At 37.1% G+C, this 19,882-nt stretch overlaps 1 protein-coding gene across 2 annotated transcripts in view; it reads left to right on the forward strand.

Moving 5' to 3' along the window:
- The first annotated feature begins 1,084 nt into the window (after positions 1-1,084).
- LOC141490822 (phospholipid scramblase 1-like) overlaps positions 1,085-19,882 on the forward strand; it is a 55,121-nt gene continuing 36,323 nt past the window's right edge. Inside the window, exons 1-2 of one of the 2 annotated variants that reach the window (XM_074191124.1) lie at positions 1,085-1,210; positions 16,348-16,386. In XM_074191124.1, coding sequence (XP_074047225.1) covers positions 16,374-16,386 — 13 coding nt within the window. In that variant the 5' untranslated portion in view covers positions 1,085-1,210; positions 16,348-16,373. Of the gene's footprint in view, positions 1,211-1,624; positions 1,851-16,347; positions 16,387-19,882 lie in introns of those variants that run through there. The other variant, XM_074191125.1, reaches the window with a different exon arrangement.

Consider the following 19,882-nt stretch of genomic DNA (forward strand, 5'->3'; position numbering starts at 1 on the left):
AAATCTTCAGCCTCAAAGCAGATCCTGGCTTATGAAGGCACAATTTCTTTTTTTTTTTATTTAATCCATCAAATATTTATATTTTTTGTAAATTGTTTTTCCAATTACAATCAAAATCTTATAAAAATTCATTATAAGATTTTGAGTTTCAAATTTCTCCCTCTCTCCCCCTAACTCGAGTGGAAAAATCTCATTTAAGTTATCCATGTTCAATCTGTTTGCACATTAACCATATTGTGAAAGAAGAAACAGAATAAAAGGGGAGTCTCAAAAAAGTAAAAAAAGTGACAAAAGTATGCTTAGATCTGCATAAAACCAAAAAATACCAAAAAGTAACAAAGTATGCATAGATCTGCATAAAACCAAAAAACACGTAAAAGTGACAAAAGTATGCTTCGATCTGCATAAAAACAAAAAACACCAAAAAAGTGGCAAAAATATGCTTTGATCTGCATAAAAAACGAAAAAAGAACAAAAGTATGCTTTGATCTGCATAAAAATACAAAAAATGACAATAATATGCTTCCCTCTGCATAAAAGAGAACAAAAGTGACTATAGTATGCTTTAATCTGAATTAAAAAGCAGAAAAGAACCCAAAGTGACATAGCATACGTCAGTCTTCATTTTGAAAAGTGACAATAATGTTTCAATCTGCATAAAAAACAAAAAAGAACAAAAAAATGACAATAGTATGCTTCAATCTGAATTTAAAGAAAAGAACAAAAAATGCCAAATAGTATACTTCAGCCGGCATTTAACAAAAAGGTGCCAATAATGTGCTTCCATCCAGAGTTCTTTGTGTGGATGCGGATAGTTTTTCTATCTTGAAGAGTGAAGACACAGTTCCAAAACATGAACCCCTTTCTCGAGGTGCAATTGCGCTGCAAAGGCCGAGTCTGAGGGTCAGCCGCCCCACGTCCTTCTTGGTTTTCTGATTCCCTCAGGTGAAGGTGTTTTACCTCCACGATTCGAGAGTCCAGGCAGAGGACCAGAGTGAGGGAGGTGATTCCTCCTTCTGGCTAGGGCCGAGAAGCAGCATCTGGAGCCTTCCTGACCTGATTGGCCCACGTCTCTGGCCAGGGGCCATTCCCTTCTCTGTTGTTTTAGAGAGAGGAAGAGAGTCAAAGAGCAGAAAGCCTGGGAGGGAGCTCGCTGGTCGGATTAGCCGCACAGTGATTCAGGAGCCCTGAATACAGAGGGGGGGAAAGGGTAAGTGAGCTGGCAGCTCGGCTGGCCTGGGAGCCCACCCAGGGGCCAGGGATCGGCTGGAGGTGGGGAGGGGAGGTTGACCCTGTGTGAGTCTGCGGTGCAGGGAAGGGATTGGGGGGGTGAGGGACTGGAGGGTGTGGGTAGACTGGGGAGCAGGTGGCAGGTGGGCAGGTAAGGAGAGGCAAGGAGGCATGCCAGCCCTAAGCCCCGGCGATCTTTGGGGGCAAGGACGCCAGACCAACGGGAGAGCGATTGTGTGTGTGTCAGGGGGGAAATAGAGAAAAAGAAACCGAAAGCCGGAAAGTTAAAACTAGTGAGTCTGGCGCCGCGCATTGGCTGGTCGCGCCGGGCTTCCTCGCAGCCCGCGGTGCCCAGGTGGGACAGGCCGCCGGGCTGCAAGCGCGGAGGATGCGGCATCCGCCTCCAAAGGAAGAGAAGCCCCTCCGGCTGGGCCCCGAGAACCAGTCCCCGAGGGCCGGAGCCTCCCCAAGCACTCGCCAGGAGCTCAGAGGACAGAGATGCTCATCTCCAGGGGCAGGCATTCTCTTCTCCTTGGAGATCCTGGAGCATTGTCTTCAGTTGCTGGAGTTGGTCGCTATTCAGTAGTGTCCAGCGCTTTCGAGCCCCCCTCCCCAATTTGGTAAGAGATTAAGGTGATCTAGCATCCCCTTGTCCAGGTCTTTTTTACAGAGGAGGAAACTGAGGCAAACAAGGTTAAGTGACTTCCTAGTGCTACCCAGCTAGTAAGTGTCTGAGGTCAGATTTGAACTCAAGAAGCGCATTTGACAGATGGGAAAACTGAGGCAAATAAGGTTAAGTGGCTTGTCTAGGGTCACCCAGCTAGTGAGTGTCTGAAGCCAAATTTGAACTCAAGAAGCTCATTTGACAATTGAGAAAACTGAGGCAGACAAGGTTAAGTGGCTTATCTAGGATCACCCAACTAGTAAGTGTCAGAGGTCAGATTTGAACTCAAAAAGAAGAATCTTCCTGATTCCAGGCCTGCCACTGGAACTTATCTACTGTGTCATCTTTTCTTGTTTATGGAGAACTAAAATTCACCACTTCAATTTGCAGTCAGTGTAGAAATAATTTAATTCACTCTATTAAGTTGCTAACAGTGAATTAAAGAAAAGCATAAACAGTCCCTGCCCTAAATCACTGTGCTTAACAGAATTAAAGGCAAAAATAACCCTGCTCTGTCACTGTGCTAACCAGCTTAAAGAAAAGCAAAGACAGCGTGCCCGAAGGGGACACTAGGCAACTAGAGAGAAAGGATAGAAAACAGAGGAAAGGTGAGCTGAGAGAGGAGGGCACTGGAAACCTGGGGAGGAAGGAAAAGTCAGGACAGGCCTCCTGTAGAATGTTGGAGTTTAGCTGAGCGAAGCCAGTGGAACTAGGAGATTGAGGTGAAGAGGAAAAGAATTGCAGAACTGGGTTCACTCAGGAGACTGAATATGGACTGACCTTGTTTCTCCACTGGTGCTGAAAAGGAACAAGGGTCATTCTTGTACACTTGGAATTTGTGCTACTTCTGGTTAAAAATCCTCCTAAGGAAAAGTCATCTGGAGTTAAGTAGGCCCACTTTCCTCTCCATGGCAGTCAGAAGGGAGCTGTGAAAGAAAGAAAGGGGAAGGGAGGGAGGGAGGAAGGAAAGAAGGAGGGAGGGAATGCATTTTATTTATTGAAACTTCTTTTGTGTTATTAGTGAGGCACATGGAATGATAGGGAATACTCCCCCGGATGTCATAATAGACAAACCCTTCTACTACAGTTAATGCAGTTCAATTGCTCAAATGCTTTCCATTTCTTTTTTAATGATTCCTGGAAATCTTGGCATACTCATTCTATTCCAGGAAGAGGCTACCCTTTAGTCTTTTTTTTTTTTTTTTTAGTTTTTTTTGCAAGGTAAATGGGGTTAAGTGGCTTGCCCAAGGCCACACAGCTAGGCAGTTACTAAGTGTCTGAGACCAGATTTGAACCCAGGTACTCCTGACTCCAGGGCTGGTGCTTTATCCACTGTGCCACCTAGCCGCCCCAGCCCTTAGTCTTAAGGGTGTGTGTTGTGCCTTTCCCATCAGGAATAATTAGAGAAAAGTTATTTATTCAATGTAAATTATATTTGAGACTTGCTCACTTAGAAGTAGCAGCAGAAGTATCCACAAGTAATTTGTTTTCCTAGTAGCAGAAGTTTCTCCTAATAGTTTTTAGAGTTTCTCAGGATTATTGGGAATGGAAAAAAAAAAAAGAAAATGTCAACTCAAGATTAGAAAAGAGGGGAAAAAAATAATTTATTTCCTTCATTGGGTTATTCCACTTTCAAAATGAATGGATTTCCATGTTGAATCACTTCTGGAAAAGACTTTGCTTAAAACATCAGTCAAACCCCCCCCCCAAAATTACTTTAAGGCAAATTAGAAACCAAATTAAATTCACAAAGACCAGATAATGACTCTTTCCATCAACCTTTGGGTTCAGGATTATAAAATCATCAATCCAAGTCTGGAAAGGTCAATATCTTGTCTAACCTTATTTTAAAAATGAGGAAACTGGGACCAAGGGAGACTAATCCAAACTTATATAGGTCTTAAATGTCAAATATTGGATTTGAACTCATAGCCTCTGACTGCAGAGACATTGTTCTTTTCACTGGACCAGACTCTTATCAGTTCACTCTTTTCTCAGAGAAGTAGTCTGGCGTACTGAAAAGAGATCTCTATTAGGAGTCTGTAGAGACTTTTGCTTCCAAATTACTTGTTCTCTACCAAACATCTAGTGGCCATGGCGAAATGATCAGAGTTCATGGATCTCCAGGTAGAATGGGGTTCTGAGATTGCTTAGGTAAGCCTCCTAATTTTAGAGATGAGAAAAACGAAGCTCAGGGAACTCTAGTTTCAGGTGCAAAATGTCAAAGATGAACATAGATTCTCTGATTGCTGTGCTAGATGTGACCTTCTAAATATCACTGTTTTGTCTGAAAACTGTTAATATTCTTTGACTCTTTCAATTGAGAGAAGGCCTTTACATCTATAAATTTGAGTAAGTTTTCTGTTTGAGAAATGAACTCTTTATCAGAAAAAATCACTGTTATTTTTTTCCATTGTAAGTGATTAGCAACTACACATTTCCCTTATTTTTTGCTAATCCTACTCTCTTTATCAGCTTCCCCCCTCCCTCTTTTTAACCCACTTTTCCAATTTTCCCGTATGGAAAGATGGATTTCTTCACAAAATTGAGTGTATAGATTATTCCTTCTTTGAGTTAGTGAGAGTAAGGTTCATGTGTTCTCAGCCCCTTTTCCAAAATTTATACCATTCTGTCTCTTCTTTTTTCTCTTCTTCCTATGCATTCTTTCTCATCCCTTAATTTTATTTTTTAGATAATCATATCATCACATTCAATTCAAATCTTTGTTTTCTATGTATAAACTACTCTAATGATGGTAAAGATTTTTAGGAGTTAGAAATATTTTTTAGGAATATAAAGTTTAATCTTTTTGAATCCTTATGATTTCTCTTTTCTTTTTAGTTTTTTATGCTTCTTTCGAGATTTGTATTTGAATGTGTGTTAGTGCTCCTCTTCATTCTAGAACCCAGAACTGCAACCCAGATCCAAGTAAAGATGGTGTAAGAGTCCTGCCCCTGGTGCCAGTAAAGGGACCTGTGTAAATCTCCATCTGACCCATTGTTTGATCCCCCTTACCATCTATGAACTGAGAGATCTGGAAACTGTTATTGCTGCCATTGATTCAATTGCCTTGAAGACCTCCTGGTTTACTGGAATATGGTCTTTGCTGGACCTTTTCTGTTGAACTTCTAAATTGTCTTGGACTTGAAATTTGTTTACTCCACTTTGTCACATGTTTTGCCACTCTACAATTTGTTTAGAGTCATTATTTAAGTATATTTAGAGGATTTGGGGGGAGGATTCAGGTGAGTCGATGCCTTTACCCCATCATCTTATCTCTACTCCAAGGATTGAGTTGTATGGAGAAGAAAAATACTATCATGGATTTAAGATCTAATTCAAAATATTGAATAGGCAATTGGTTTTGAAAGACCAAGAATGGATCTATAGTTTGGGGAATTATCAACAGAGAGCTAACAAGACACAGGAAACTGATGAGGTCATAGAGAAGATGGCCCAAGGAAGGCTTTTATGGTTTACTTATAGTTTGGGCAAAATATGGGTGATGACCTAGCAAAGGAGACTGAAGGTGACCCAGCAAAGGAGACTGAAGTGAAGGTGGTCAGTAGTGTCAAAAGCTGTAGGCATTCCAGTAGCGTGATTATTGAGAAAAAAGGGTCATCTGATTTGAGAATTGAAAATCATTGGTTAATTGAAGAGAACCATTCTAGTTGAGTGATAAAGTCAAGAAACCGGCTGTAAGAAATTAAAAAGGGTGCAAATGGAGGCCATGAGCTAGCCCTCTTTTTCTAGGAATGTGTCTATGAATGGAAGAGGCAGAGGGAGATAGCCTGAAGGAAGGCTACAATCAAATGACTACCTTTTTAATGTTCATAATAGTTGTGACTGATTTAAGTTCATATATGAGAAAAAAAAAATCAATGTGTGCTAGTTCCTTTGTTTTCTTTTGAGATAACCAGTTCTTTATAAGACTAAATAGATGTATTAAAAAAAATCTTTTCTTTATCTTGTTGCTAGGGGAACAGCATTTGTGAATTGAACCATATCTAATAGAAAGGAAATCCTAAAGAATAACCAGCTTTACAGCTGGAAAAGGCTTTGCACTCTGAGTCAATGACCTCATTTTTATATGAAAACACATACTTAGCAAGAAGTATGTGCAATTTCAGGTTTCAGGAAAATTAGAACAATGTTAAAGTCTTCCTTAAGTATTTCAGCTGGCATTAATGTTTGATTATTATAGAGATTAATCTTATTTTTATTTTTTTGCAAGGCAAATGGGATTAAGTGGCTTGCCCAAGGCCACACAGCTAGGAAATTATTAAGTGTCTGTCTGAGACTGGATTTGAACCCAGGTACTCCTGACTCCAGGGCCGTTGCTTTATCGTCACCTAGCCGCCCCCAGAGTTTAATCTTATAAGAATAGGATTCATGAGGGATAGTTTGATGGCATGGTGGATAGATGCCAGCCTGGAGTCCTCAGGATCTGAATGTGACCCTGGAAGGGGGGGAGGAGATGGTGTGAGAAAGGGAAGAGTTGAGGATGACACTTAATTTGAGTTCCCTTTTGACTAGGAAGGTAATAGTATCAGTAATACTTGCTTACTCCATACTACTCCAAGGGAGTAAGATTTGCCTTGGCAAGGAGAGGGGTCTCATTATATGCAATAGGAGTGATGAAAGAGATAAGAGCAGAAGACTCTAACTGAGTGCTGTGGAATGAGAAAGGGAGAAAAGAGAGATCTCTTGGTGAATGACTTCGATTTTTGTCAGTAAGATATGAGGCAAGGATCTGAACTAAGAGTGTTGAGAGGAGACAAGCCATGGGGAGTGTGAGGAGGGCTAAAAAGGTTTGGAAGAGACATTGTGGTGAGTGTCTTCTGAAAATAATGAACAAGCATGTGCTTTCTTCCAAGTAATTACTGTGATAATTTGAATTTTGAACCAGGTATGATATTATTCTATGTTATTAGAGGAAGATAGTAAAACCATAGGAATTTTATGCTGGAAGGGACTTTAAAAGTCAGTTAGTCCCTTTCCATCATTTTGCAGAGAGACAACTTAAAGAAGGTGATTTGTGTATAACTGGTAAGTGGCAGGCTGAGATTTTTTGCTGATATTATCTGAATTCAACTCATTTTCTACACTAAGAAACATTAGAGATCTTTTTGGAGTTGGATGGTTCTTCTGATATCATCATATACATCCCAGAGGTATACTCATCTGGCAAGCATTTATGGTTAATTAATCCATGTCCTGATGAATTAATCAAGGCAAACCTTTTCTGAGAAACATTTTCTGTTCATGTTTTCGAATAGAAATTCTTTCATCTTGGAAGTTTAGCAGTAGATCAATAAATGAGCATTTATTAGCCCCTAGAGTATCAAACACTATGCTGGACTCATGGGAGGGATCAAAATAGCATAAAACATATTTCATGCTGCAAAGGAACTTAGAAATATAGATTATTATAATTCTCAAGAGGAGACATTACTTCAGAAGACAATAAGCTCAAACCATACCTGAATGATAATTCCCTCCACAAAATATAGTTGATAATTCCCTCCACTGCAAGAGACTTCATATGCAGTCAGGGAGAACTCAATATAATTGTGTCTACTTTCAGATAGCAGAAATAAAATAAGAGCAAATGGCCTTTAGTAGATGAACCAAGATTCTATTCCTTCAATCTGTAAACTTTCATATTCATATTAAATATTAAAATTTCAAAGATTTGTATTAGTAAAAATCTGACTTTTTTCATTTCTGCCTCATTGTCACGATAGCTTCTCTGCATTGACTTACCCTGTCATTTAAGATTGAATTGAAAGAAGTGGGAGCAGTGGCTAGGTGGTTCAGTGGATAAAGCACCAGCCCTGGAGTCAGGAGTACCTGGGTTCAAATCCGATCTCAGACACTTAATAATGACCTAGCTGTGTGGCCTTGGGCAAGCCACTTAACCCTATTTGCCTTGCAAAAACCTTAAAAAAAAAAAGAAAGAAAGATGTAGGAAACAAAACATAGAAGAGAAAATGCAGTGGAGGGACAAGGAGAAACAGAAAGTGGGAAATACTTTTCTTTCAAATATTTGTGAAACTGTCACATAGAAAGAGATGAGATTTCTTCTGTTTGGTCATGGGAAAAGCACTAGGGAAAATGAGTAGATTTGGGTAGAAAAGCATAAGCTAATAATAATGAAGAATTTCCTACCAATCATTTGCTAATGAGAGCTAGTGGGAGCTGTCTCCTAAGGTAGTCAATTCCTCTTCGGGAATGCTCAAGCCATAGATTCAATGATCACTTGTTGAGGATTATCACAGGGGGGATTCTTTGTAAATTGGGGGTTGGACAAGAGGTCTTTGTGTAGGGGTGTAGGTGGATGAGATAGCCTTCCAGTTGTAATACTCAGCACTTTCCTGTAATGCAGTTCTGTGCTTCTCTGAGTTTCAAATCTGTGGTTACTTGACTTAGTTCATTAAAACATTATGTCTGGATATCCAAAATTAACTTGACACTGAAGACATTGGGCAATTTCTAAAATTAACCTTGAATTGAGAAAAAAAATCATGAACTAGAATGGAACTTTGTAGGATATTTAGTTTATCTATAACCCTTTATAAAAGGTTATTTTTATAATCCTTATTTTATAAATGGTAACTGAACTTGTACAATATTGCCATCCTTTTTACTTCTGGTCTTCATCTCATATCTTGCCCTTGTCTTTTGAAAATCTATGTTGTTCAGTGAGTTCCAGGTGTATCCAAATCCTAGACTGAACAATTTCTCCTTTCCCTTGTCATCAAAATTGATTTTTTTTTCTGTTTTGAAAGTCTGTCTGGAAAGTTTCTTCCTCTCTCCTGGTCTTAACTCCCCTTGAAGGGCTTTAATACATGGTAAACTGCCTCTTCTTACTAAATCCTTTATAATTCTTCTTATCTCAAATCAGTATATATTTCAATGTGTTTTTCATACCTCTCCTATAGATTCTCAGATGGAATGATGCTTTACATTCAAGGTTCCCACCATGTCTATTTGAGCAATCAGTTTATCTTGGGTAAATATCAGTCTAAAGACCTGGATTCCATCCTGGTTTTGTTGCTGCCAACTTGGTGGTTCAGTAATTTTACTTCAAGCTTCAATTTCTTTATTTTTTAAAATAAGTGGGTTGGACTAGATATTCTTTAAAGTTCTCCTAATTCTGTCTTATGAATCAAGGCTTCTGGGCAGCTAGGTAGCACCATAAGACATAAAGCACTGGGTCCAGAGTCAGGAAGACTGATCTTGAGTTGAAACCTTTATTTACTATGTGACCTGGGCAAATTACTTAATCCTGTTTGCCTCATTTTTCTTATCTGTCAAATGAGCTAGAGAAGGAAATGACAAACCACTCTAGTATCTGCCAAGAAAAGTCCAGATGGGGTTGCAAAGACTCCGACACAACTGGAAAATGAATGAGCAACAGCATGGACTCAAGCTATGCCCTTTAGATCTTGAAGGAAAGAAAAAAGTATTGCAGAAATGCCCCAAATCTCCACCCTAATTGTGAGAAAACTGAGTTGTTGAATTTGGTAAGGATGGGCCCAAGAACTTGGTAACTGATAATCTAGGAGGGTATAGAACTTCATGAAAAGACCATGTAGTTTCTGTGTGTTTGTGTTGAATTTTATTTTGTTTCTTGAAAATGAAATTTAAAAGGTAATTAAAAAGTTTCTTTGTTATTATTTTATTAATATATGAATTCCCTATTCTAAACTAATCTTTGGCAATCTAATAAAAAGGCAATGAATGGAGATTTTGAGATGGGGAGAGATAAGCAGGCTGGGGAGGGAATTAAGGCCTTTACAAAAAAGTTGATACACTCTGTAATAATTACTGAAACCCACAGCTGTCTTTCAAGAGCCAGTTTCCTGATAAGAGGAGGTAGGGCAGATTTCTTTATTCTGGCACATATTCTTATGAAACAGAAGTTAATTGTACCAGTCTGTAACTTGACACTGAAGACATTGGGCAATTTCCAAACCTTTATTGCAAAAGGGAAATGAAAAATAAAGTTTCAGCCTCAAGTTACTCAGTAGCCAATTGCTAAATCTTTATTCCTATCCATAGTGTAAGGATTTGTATTATGCAAAGGACCATAGAAATTTTCTTGTGCAAACAATACTCAAATATAGGACTTCTTCTTGAACAAATCCCTAAAAATTGTCATCACATTAAGAATAATTCACTATCTCCCAAGGTAACATGTTTCATTTCTATATGACTGTAATTCTTCAGTTCACATCCATGTTCTTGGTTCTATCCTCTGGATAAAGTAGAACTCAGGACAACTCTTCAAATTCCTGCCAAGTCTTCTCTCCAAGTTAAAAATTTGATTTCTTAATATTGGTCATCTTCTTTTGGACATTCCTAATTTGTTGGTGCCTTTCCTAAAAATGACAAAGAAACAAAAAAAATGGTAAGGTTTTTTTTGAGGGGGGAGAGGGTATACTTTTTATTCTGTTCTTTTAAGAAAATTTATTTATTTAAGTCAATGGGGTTAAGTGGCTTGCCCAAGGTCACACAGCTAGGCAATTACTAAATTCTGAGGCCAGATTTGAACTCAAGTACTCCTGACTCCAGAAGCAGTGCTCTATCCACTGTGCCACCTAGCTGCCCCTATTCTATTCTATTCTTTTTTTTTTTTTTTTTAGGTTTTTGCAAGGCAAATGGGGTTAAAGTGGCTTGCCCAAGGCCACACAGCTAGGTAATTATTAAGTGTCTGAGAACAGATTTGAACCCAGGTACTCCTGACTCCAAGGCCAGTGCTTTATCCTCTACACCACCTAGCTGCCCCACCCTATTCTATTCTTAAAAGATGATCACAGGTTTTTGGTTTTTTTTTGAAAGCAGAAGTATTAAAGTATTCCCTTTTGATTGCTGTTCAGAGGATAAATTTTGAACTCTGACCCAAACTGAACCATGGAAACTGTTGAGTTACTTCTGCCTGAATATTTTCAGTGGTTATTTGTATCAAACATATTTCACAAAGATTGGAAATATAATAGTGCTCTCTCATTTATATTATTTTTATTTTAATTATAGTATTTTATTTTTCCATTTGTAATAGTTTTCAACATTTATTTTTTTTTTAAGTTTTTGCAAGGCAGTGGGGTTAAGTGACTTGCCCAAGGTTACACAGTTAGGTAATTATTAAGTGTCTGAGTTCAGAGTTGAACTCAGGTCCTCCTGACTCCAGGGCCAGTTCTCTATCCACTGTGCCACCTATCTTCCCCTCAACATTCATTTTTGTAAAATTTTCTCCCTTCCTTCCCTCCCCACTCCCCAAGATAGCAAACATCTGATTGTAGGTTATATACATACAGTCTTGTTAAGCATATTTCCATATGAATCATTCCATTTATGTTCTTTAGACCTATTTTCAGCAAGTTGATTATATGGACTACCTTGTCTTTGTAACCCTATCTTTCAGGTTCACGTTTTTATCCTGACTTATAGCTGGCTTCTAAAAAAACATTTCAGTATTAGGATCTCATTTTCCTCTTGACCCATGTTTTCTTCAAGGAAATCGTTTACTACTTAGGTTATAGACTTTCATCTAGCATCCAAAGAATCAGCAAGGGGAACGTTCCTCAGCAATCCATTCAAAATGCATTGAAAATAGGCTAAACTCTTTAGTACCTCTATTTTATTGGGTAAATTCCTACCAAATTCCCTGGAAAAGGTAATGGATGAATCACAGAACCTTGAATCACAGGAAACAATTTTGGAAATTATTGTCCAGCTCCCAACCTATAGTGAGAGGAAGTAGCATATTTTCGTGTTTGGATGACTTTGTAATAATAATAATAGATGTGAAAGTGGATGCAGAGGTCTGGAAAGTGATCTAAGAAGCCATCTTATTTACAAAAGAGGAAACTGAGGCCTTCTGAGGTTAAATGCTGTAGTAGGTTCCAGAGGTAAGATTTGACCCAATCAGTCAATTTGGTTTGTTAATAAATGATAAGTCCATCATATTTAATACTTTGTTGTCCAGTCATGGCTGATACTTTGTGTTCCCATTTGGAATTTGCTTGGCCAAGATCCTAGAGTGAGTTACCATTTCCTTCTGCCATGCATTTTATAGATGAAGAAATTGAAGAAATCAGGGTTAAGTGTCTGAAGCCAATTTTGACCTCAAGAACATGAATCTTGCTGACACTAAATCAACAATCTATCCACTGGGCCACTTCACTGACCTTTTACTAAGTAGACTCTGACAATGATAAAAAGCTAGCCATGTGAAATGCTAGATCTGTAAAAGGCTGTAGAGGTCATTTGAATCCTTGATGAAATAATGAACCTGATTTTCCTAAATGGCTTGTGAAAGAAGTCTTGTTCCTCCCATGTAGTCATACTCCATAGGAAGGAGAATGCTTTCATATGATGACTTAATATGTTCCACTGTTAGCTATGTCTTGTTTACTCTGTGCATTAACATCAACATAACTGAATTCCAAACTCACTGTCCCATCACACAATAATGCTTTTGACTTTACCCAACATGAACAATGAATTTTGCTGTTTTATAGCAGATTCTATGCACAGAATATAGTCTACACACACACACACACACACACACACACACACACACACACATATACACATATGTATTTCTTTCCTCTTCTCCTATTTTGGTATTCCAAGTTCTTCCTAATACTTATCCTTGTTCCTTGTGTTGAGTCATCTGCCTTACTGACTTGCTGTTCAGCACAAATGAAGTTCCATCTGCCATCTCCCTTTTGCCCGGTCATGCCATGGCATCACCTCCCTGATGTCATAGTCTTCTTTGAAAATCAAAGAAAAGCGTCATCATCATCTTTTTTACTGCCTCAATTACTTATTCTTTAATCCTTTACAGTCTGATAGCCATTCTCAGAAATGTGATCTCCTTTTACTTCTTACTATTCCTTCTCATCCTAATTCACTTTCTATTTCTTTGACCCCCTCCTTTTATCTTCCTAACATCCTCCAATACCTTAAATGCAGGTCTCCTTGAAGATTCTTTTCATTAGTCATTTCTCTCCTGTAAGGAGAGAACACTTACTGTGTGTGTACCTTAGTACACACCTTAGTAATCTTACTTACTTATAACATAAGTATAGCCTTGGTGTGGGTTTCCCAACAATTGGGGGAAGAGTAGTATTCCTCTGACTGCTACCAAAAGTTTGAATGAGAGCATTGACCTCTTTCTTACCATGTGAGTGCCTGAAGGCAACAAATAAAAGCATAATAAACCTAATCTTTGGACTGGTAATCTTAAACTTGCTTTTATGTGTTATCTATAGAACAAATGTGCTGATAAGTGAGAAGAAAGGGAAGGAGGTGAGGCAACTGCAGAATGGGATAAGCATCCAAAGGGTGAATGAATTTCTGAGTTATAGTGATATTTTTTTCCTTCTCTTCTGTGCCTACTTGGAAAGTAGAATAATCTTGCTTTAAGTACTGGGCCATCCAATTCTTTATGATAAATTCATCCCAGCTTTCTGCTGTGGTGTTGGGCAAACCATTTCAGTAGTTGGGTCTCACATTTTGATTACTGCTGTCTCAGTTTTACCTTCCACTACTAATGCATCTGTCATTACTGAATGGATTTTGCTTTTTATTACTGAATAAAATATACAAAGTCTTTAGGCTCAGGACAACCTCTAAAGTTTATCATCCAAAACAAAACAAAAAAATGCCAAACCTGAAGAATAACCTCCAAATAAGAATTCACCCTATGTAAAATTTACAGATCTAGTTCAGCTCAAGGAAAATGCAGAAGTAAATGTAGCTAAACTCAATGCCATTAAGGTCCAGGTAGTCTCAAGAGAATTCCTAAAAACAAGTAACATTGGTAGATAGGTAGGCAGTAGATGACAAAAAGAATGTACCTTCCACCTGATACCTATCAGATTTGCTAACAGGACAAAAAAGGATCAATATTGGAGAGAATGTGCAACTATTGGACTGTTGGTGGAGTTGTGGACTGATCCACCTTTCCTGGAGAACACTTTGGAGCCATGCCCAAAGGACAATAAAACTGTTCATATTCTTTGACCCAGTAAAACCACTTCTAGCTCTATATTCCCAAAGGATCATTGGAATGGGACAAAATCCACATGTAAAAATATTTATAGCAGCTTTTTTTGTAGTGACAAAGAATTGGAAATTGAGAGGATGCACTTGGAAAGACATGAACTAATGCTAAGAGAAGTGAGCAGAACCCGGAACACATATTAACAACAACATTTCGAAATGGATCAACTATGATAGATAAAACTTCTCAACAGTTGAATGATCAAAGACAACTCTGAGTGAATTGTTATGGAAAATGACAGCTTTATCTAGAAAAAGTACTATGGAGTCCAATGCAGAGTAAAGCAACTTCTTAAAATTTCTTTCTTATTTTTTCCTCCTTAGTTCTAATTCCTCCTTCACAATGTGACTAATATGGAAATATGTTAAACATGATAGTATTTGTACACCCTTTGCCAGATTTTTTTTTTCCTTACATGGGGAAAGAGAGAGAAGTGTAAAAAAAGTACAACTCATAAAAGTTACAAATGGATGAAGGTTGAAAACTGCCTTTGCTTGTAGTTGGGGAAGAAAAAATTAAAAACAGAATGTATTTCAGATATGATATGGACCAGATTTGAAGAAAATGCTTTTGGTTGCAATTTCTGCGTTTTTCTGTATTACTTTCTATATAGCCGACCTCATTCTATATTGTTCTAAAATGAACATTCAACTTTTTAGGCTTAAAGAAAGACCTTTCTTTCTCTTTCCTATAATGATCATAAGATGTCCAACAGTAATTGTCCCCAAATTTATTGGAAGCTCTACATTCAGAGTCCTTTTCAGGAGCAGCTAGGTGGCACAGTGGATAAAGCACCAGCCCTGTAGTCAAGAGTACCTGGGTTCAAATCTGGTCTCAGACACTTAATAATGACCTAGCTGTGTGGCATTGGCCAAGACACTTAACCCCATTGCCAAGCAAAACAAAACAAATGAAAAAAAAAGTCCTTTTTTATTTCCTTATATAGGTGTTTTTCAAATTTATTTCATTAAATATTTTAGCATTTATTTTCTTTAGATTTTACGTTTCAAGTTCTCCTTTTCTTTTTCCTCCCATCTCCCTTTCTTGTGAAAGTAAACAATACAATAATGTGAAGTCATGCAAAACTTATTTCCCTATTAACTGTGTTGAAAAAATATATAAGAATAAAGTTTAAAAAATTGCTTCTATCTATACTCAGATCTCATCAGTTTTTTTCTGTAGTTAGAAAACTTTTTAAATCTCTCAGAATTGTCTTGAACCATTATGTTGTTCAGAATATCTAAGTCATTCACAGTTGATCATTATGCAATAATGCTGTTACTGTGTACAATGTTCTTCTGGTTCTGTTCAGTCCATTTTGCATTATTTCATATTAGTCTTCCCAGATTTTTCTGAAACCTACTTGTCATTTCTTAGAGCACAACAATATTCTCATAATCTTATGAGGCAACTTGTTCAGACAATTCCCATCTAATGTGAATCCCTTCAATTTACAAAGCTTTGTCACCACAAAATCAGCTGTAAATATTTTTGTACATATGGATCTTTTCCCCCTTTTAAAAAAATCTTTTAAAGATAATAGACTAATTCAAAGGGTGTGCAGAGTTTTATAGCCATCTGGATATATTTGCAAATTTCTCCCTAGAATGGTTGAATCACTCACCCACAGACTACATCAGTGTCCCAATTTTTCCCTATCCCATACAATATTCATCATTTCTTTTTCTGTCACATTAGCCATTGTGATAGGTATGAAGTGACAGGAGACAGATCTTAAACAAGTCACCTGTACTTTATAGGCCTCAAATTCTGAATCTGCAGAATGAGGGGGTTGAACCAGATGGTCTAGGAAGTGCCTTTCAGCTCAAAATTTATGTTTCTAATCCTGAAGTCATGACCACTAATTACTCCAAACTTCTTAACTCTGGTCATTTTCAGTTCCTTACATAAGGTAAGTGGGACTTTTTAGGGCTTCAAATACCCATAATTTCATTGTTGTGGACATTCCTGCAGTGAACTCTGAGAAGCTGGAATCTTCATCTTTGGATTGTGTTCAGAAGGAACTGTGACCAAAATTCAAGAGCCTGAAGCCAAGCTGAGGATGAAACTCAAAATTTAATTGTGCTGTTTCTGAAGCAACAGACTCAAGGCTTATCAGCCATACTTGAAGTCCTTCCAACTTATCATCAGAACTTGCTGTCACAGACCTTTTGATCCCAGAGTCCATATGAATCCAGAATCAGATATGAGGGGATTGTATATTAACAAAGAAAATAACCTCTTGACATAATTTATTTTTATTTGTCAACTTTTTATGACAACTGGTACTTCAAGAGATAGGTTTGACTTGTATGCTTACAAGCAAATAAATTTTGAACTTTAAAGCTTACATAGCAATATTTTTTTCTTGTAGAATCAGTTAACACGGACAACAAAGCCATGGACAACCAAGGTAAGTATTTATTTAATGTGTAATTATTTACAAGTTATTTTTAAGGAATATATTATCTGTTTGCTTGATTTCTTTGAATATTAGTGATAAATACATAGTTTATTTGTAGGAGATTAGATTATGTATTGTACTTGAGAACCCTAAAAGGGAAGGGCATAAACATTTAATATAGTATCCACCTTGGGTCATACTCAGAGTGCTTTACAAGTATTAAAACATTTGATCCTCACAGCACCCTTGTGAGACAGGTGTTGATACCATCATTATATAATTGAGGAACCTGAGGCACATAGGTTAAATGACCTGGCCAGGGTCATACAGTTAGTAAGCATCTGAATCAGGATTTGAACTCAGATCTTGACTTCATTACTTCATTATCTCATTGTCTAGGTTTTTCTTGGTAGATGGAGAGGAAAGTAAGTAATACTAGTTCAGTTTGAGGCCAGCTCCATAGATCATCTGGTTTTGTGTGATCCAAAAGATAGCTGTGTGACTTTGGTCAAGTCCTTCCTCTTTGAGTCTCAGATCTATTAAGATTACAGGGGTGGCTAGGTGGTGCAGTGGATAAAACACCGGCCCTGGAGTCAGGAGTACCTGGGTTCAAATCTTGTCTCAGACACTTAATAATTACCTAGATGTGTGGCCTTGGGCAAGCCATTTAACCCATTGCCTTGCAAAAACTTAAAAAAAAAAGATTACAGACAGAACTAGATGACCTTTCAGGTTCCCTCTGTTTTCCTTTTTTTTTTTTTTTTTTGGCTGTTTCTGGTGTTTTGTATGAATAACCTTTTATTGCCATGATGGAGAAGGATAAGTTCATGTTAATGGAAAAAGACTTCAGTTATGAAAACAATATGCCAATTTTGATCTTACAGGCTTTTCCTAAGGGTATATCCAGGTTTCTTTCATCCCTTCTCAAAAGAAGCTAGGTGAAATGAATTATTCAATAATTAACTGATGAATTTTATTAATATAAGTAGATATTTGAATTCATCAATGTTGCCCTGTTATCCTTACCTCAGGCCCCTAAACATCACTTTTCTTTCCTTATGATGTATCATTTTTTTTTGCTTCATGCATTAATCCATCTTAATGTCCATTATACTTTATACAGTAGAGAACCAAAGATGAGGCATAACCTCCAACACAATTTTAGCCCTACTAGAGACATTACTTATACACCTATGGTTGGAATTTCAACTTCCTATAGATGGAAACCCAGTTTCCCCTGAAGTCTTTTAGCCCCACTAGAAAGTTAACTCATTACTCTTCTTTTGTTTATCACTTTAATTTAATTTGCTGAATGAAATTAAGTTTTTTAAATTTCTATTTTTTAATTACATATAAAGGCAGTTTTCAACGTTTAACTATTTGCAAGTTTATCCATATTTTTCTACCACCCTCCCTTTCCTCCCCCCTTCCCATGGGAGCGTATAATCTGACGAAAGTTGTATATGTACAAGGATGTTTGATATATTTTCATATTAGTTATGTTGTAAAAAAATTAGAATTAAGGGGAACACAAACATGAGAAAGAAAGAAAACGCATAAAAGAAATTTTAAAAAGTGAACAGAGTAGGCTTCGATCTGCATTCAGATTCCATAGCTTTTTTTTCCTAGTTGTAGATGTTATTTCCCTAATGGGTCCCTGATTATTGAACTGTTGAGAGGAGTTGTATCCATCATAGTCGGTCCATCTCATAATATTGCTATTAATGCATACACTTGGTTCAGCTTGCTTTTTTTGTTGTTTGTTTTTTTTGCAAGGCAATGAGGCTAAGTGACTTGCTTGAAGTTGTCTGAGGTCAGATTTAAACTCAGGTCTTCCTCATTCCAGAGCAGGTACTCTAGCCATTGTGCCATCCGGGTACTACTCAGCTCACTTCATTTTGCCTCAGTTCATGCAAGTCTTCCCAGGCTTTTCTATAATCCGGCCCCCTCATGATTTCTTTTCTTTTCTTTTCTTTTTTTTTTTTTGTGAGGCAATGGGCTTAAGTGACCTGCCCAAGTTCACACAGGTAGTAGTAAGTATCAAATGTCTGAGGCCATATTTCAACTCAGGTCCTTCTGAATATAGGACTGGTGATCTATCTACTATGCCACCTAGCTGCCCAGTTCATGATTTCTTACAGAACAATAATACTTCTTAATACTCATATACCATAACTTGTTTAGCCATTCCCCAATTTCCAGTGTTTTGCCACTATAAAAAAGAACGGCTTTAAATGTTTTTTAACATGTGAATCTTTTCCCAATTTTTTAAGGATCCCTTTGGGATATAGATCCCAGTAGTAGTATTGTTGGGTCAAGGGGTAAGCACAGTTTTATTACCCTATGGGCATAGCTCCAAATTGCTCTCACAATGATTGTATCAGCTTACAACTCTACCAACAATGCATTAGTGTCCCAATTTCCCCACATTCCCTTCAACATCAGTCATTTATTTTTTTTTTGTCATTGCAGGTATTCTGATAGATGTGAGGTACCTCAGAGTTGTTTTCATTTGAATTTCTCTAATCAATAGTGATTTGGAGCATTTTTCAGATAACTATAAATAGCTTTAATTTCTTCATAAAATTGCCTTGGTCATAACTTTGACTATTTATCAATTGAAGAATGACTTGTAATCATATAAATTTGATTCAGTTCTCTATATATTTTAGAAATGAGTGTTTTATCAGAAACACTATCTGTGAAAATTGTTTCCTTTCTTCATTTCTTCTAATCTTGGTTGCATTGGTTTTATTTGTACAAAACCTTTTTCAATTTAATATAGTAAAAATCATCATTTTTCCAATTTATAATGTTCTTTATCTCTTGTTTGGTCATGGCCTTCTCCCCTCTCCAGAGATCTGACAGAGTATTTCTTGTTTTCTTAATTAGTCTATGGGTGATATCATCCTTTAGATCTAAATCCTGTACTCATTTAAACCTTATTTTGGTATAGGGTGTGAGATGCTGGACTATGTCTAATTTTTGCTATACTATTTTCCAGTTTTCCCAGCAATTTTTGTAAAATAGTGAGTTCTTATCCCAGAATCTAATATCTTTGGGCTTATCAAACAATATGTGTGTGTGTATATACATATATTTGTATTCATATTTGTATTTATGGAAGTATATGTATAGAAACTTATTATGATTTGTTTTGTATCTAATCTACTATACTGCTCTTTTTCGTAACCAGTACCAGACAGTTTTGATGACTGCCACTTTATAATAAAGTTTTTGCATTTTTTATCAACTCTGATATTTTTGATCTTTTGTTGCTCCAGATGGATTTTACCATTTTTTTCTAGCTCTGTAAAAGAGTCTTTTGGTAGTTTGATTGATAGAATTAATCAGTTTTTAAGGTTGCTTACATAGTATTATGTTGTTTCTTTTTTTTTTTTTTCTGAAAGCTATGTTCCTGCTAACAAATTAAGCTTAAAAAGATTTATTCCTTCAGCTAAAACCATCCTTTAAACTATTTTACACCATGATCTGGATAACAGAG

Source organism: Macrotis lagotis, chromosome 6 (genome assembly GCF_037893015.1).
Source record: "Macrotis lagotis isolate mMagLag1 chromosome 6, bilby.v1.9.chrom.fasta, whole genome shotgun sequence".
Lineage (NCBI taxonomy): Eukaryota > Metazoa > Chordata > Mammalia > Peramelemorphia > Peramelidae > Macrotis > Macrotis lagotis.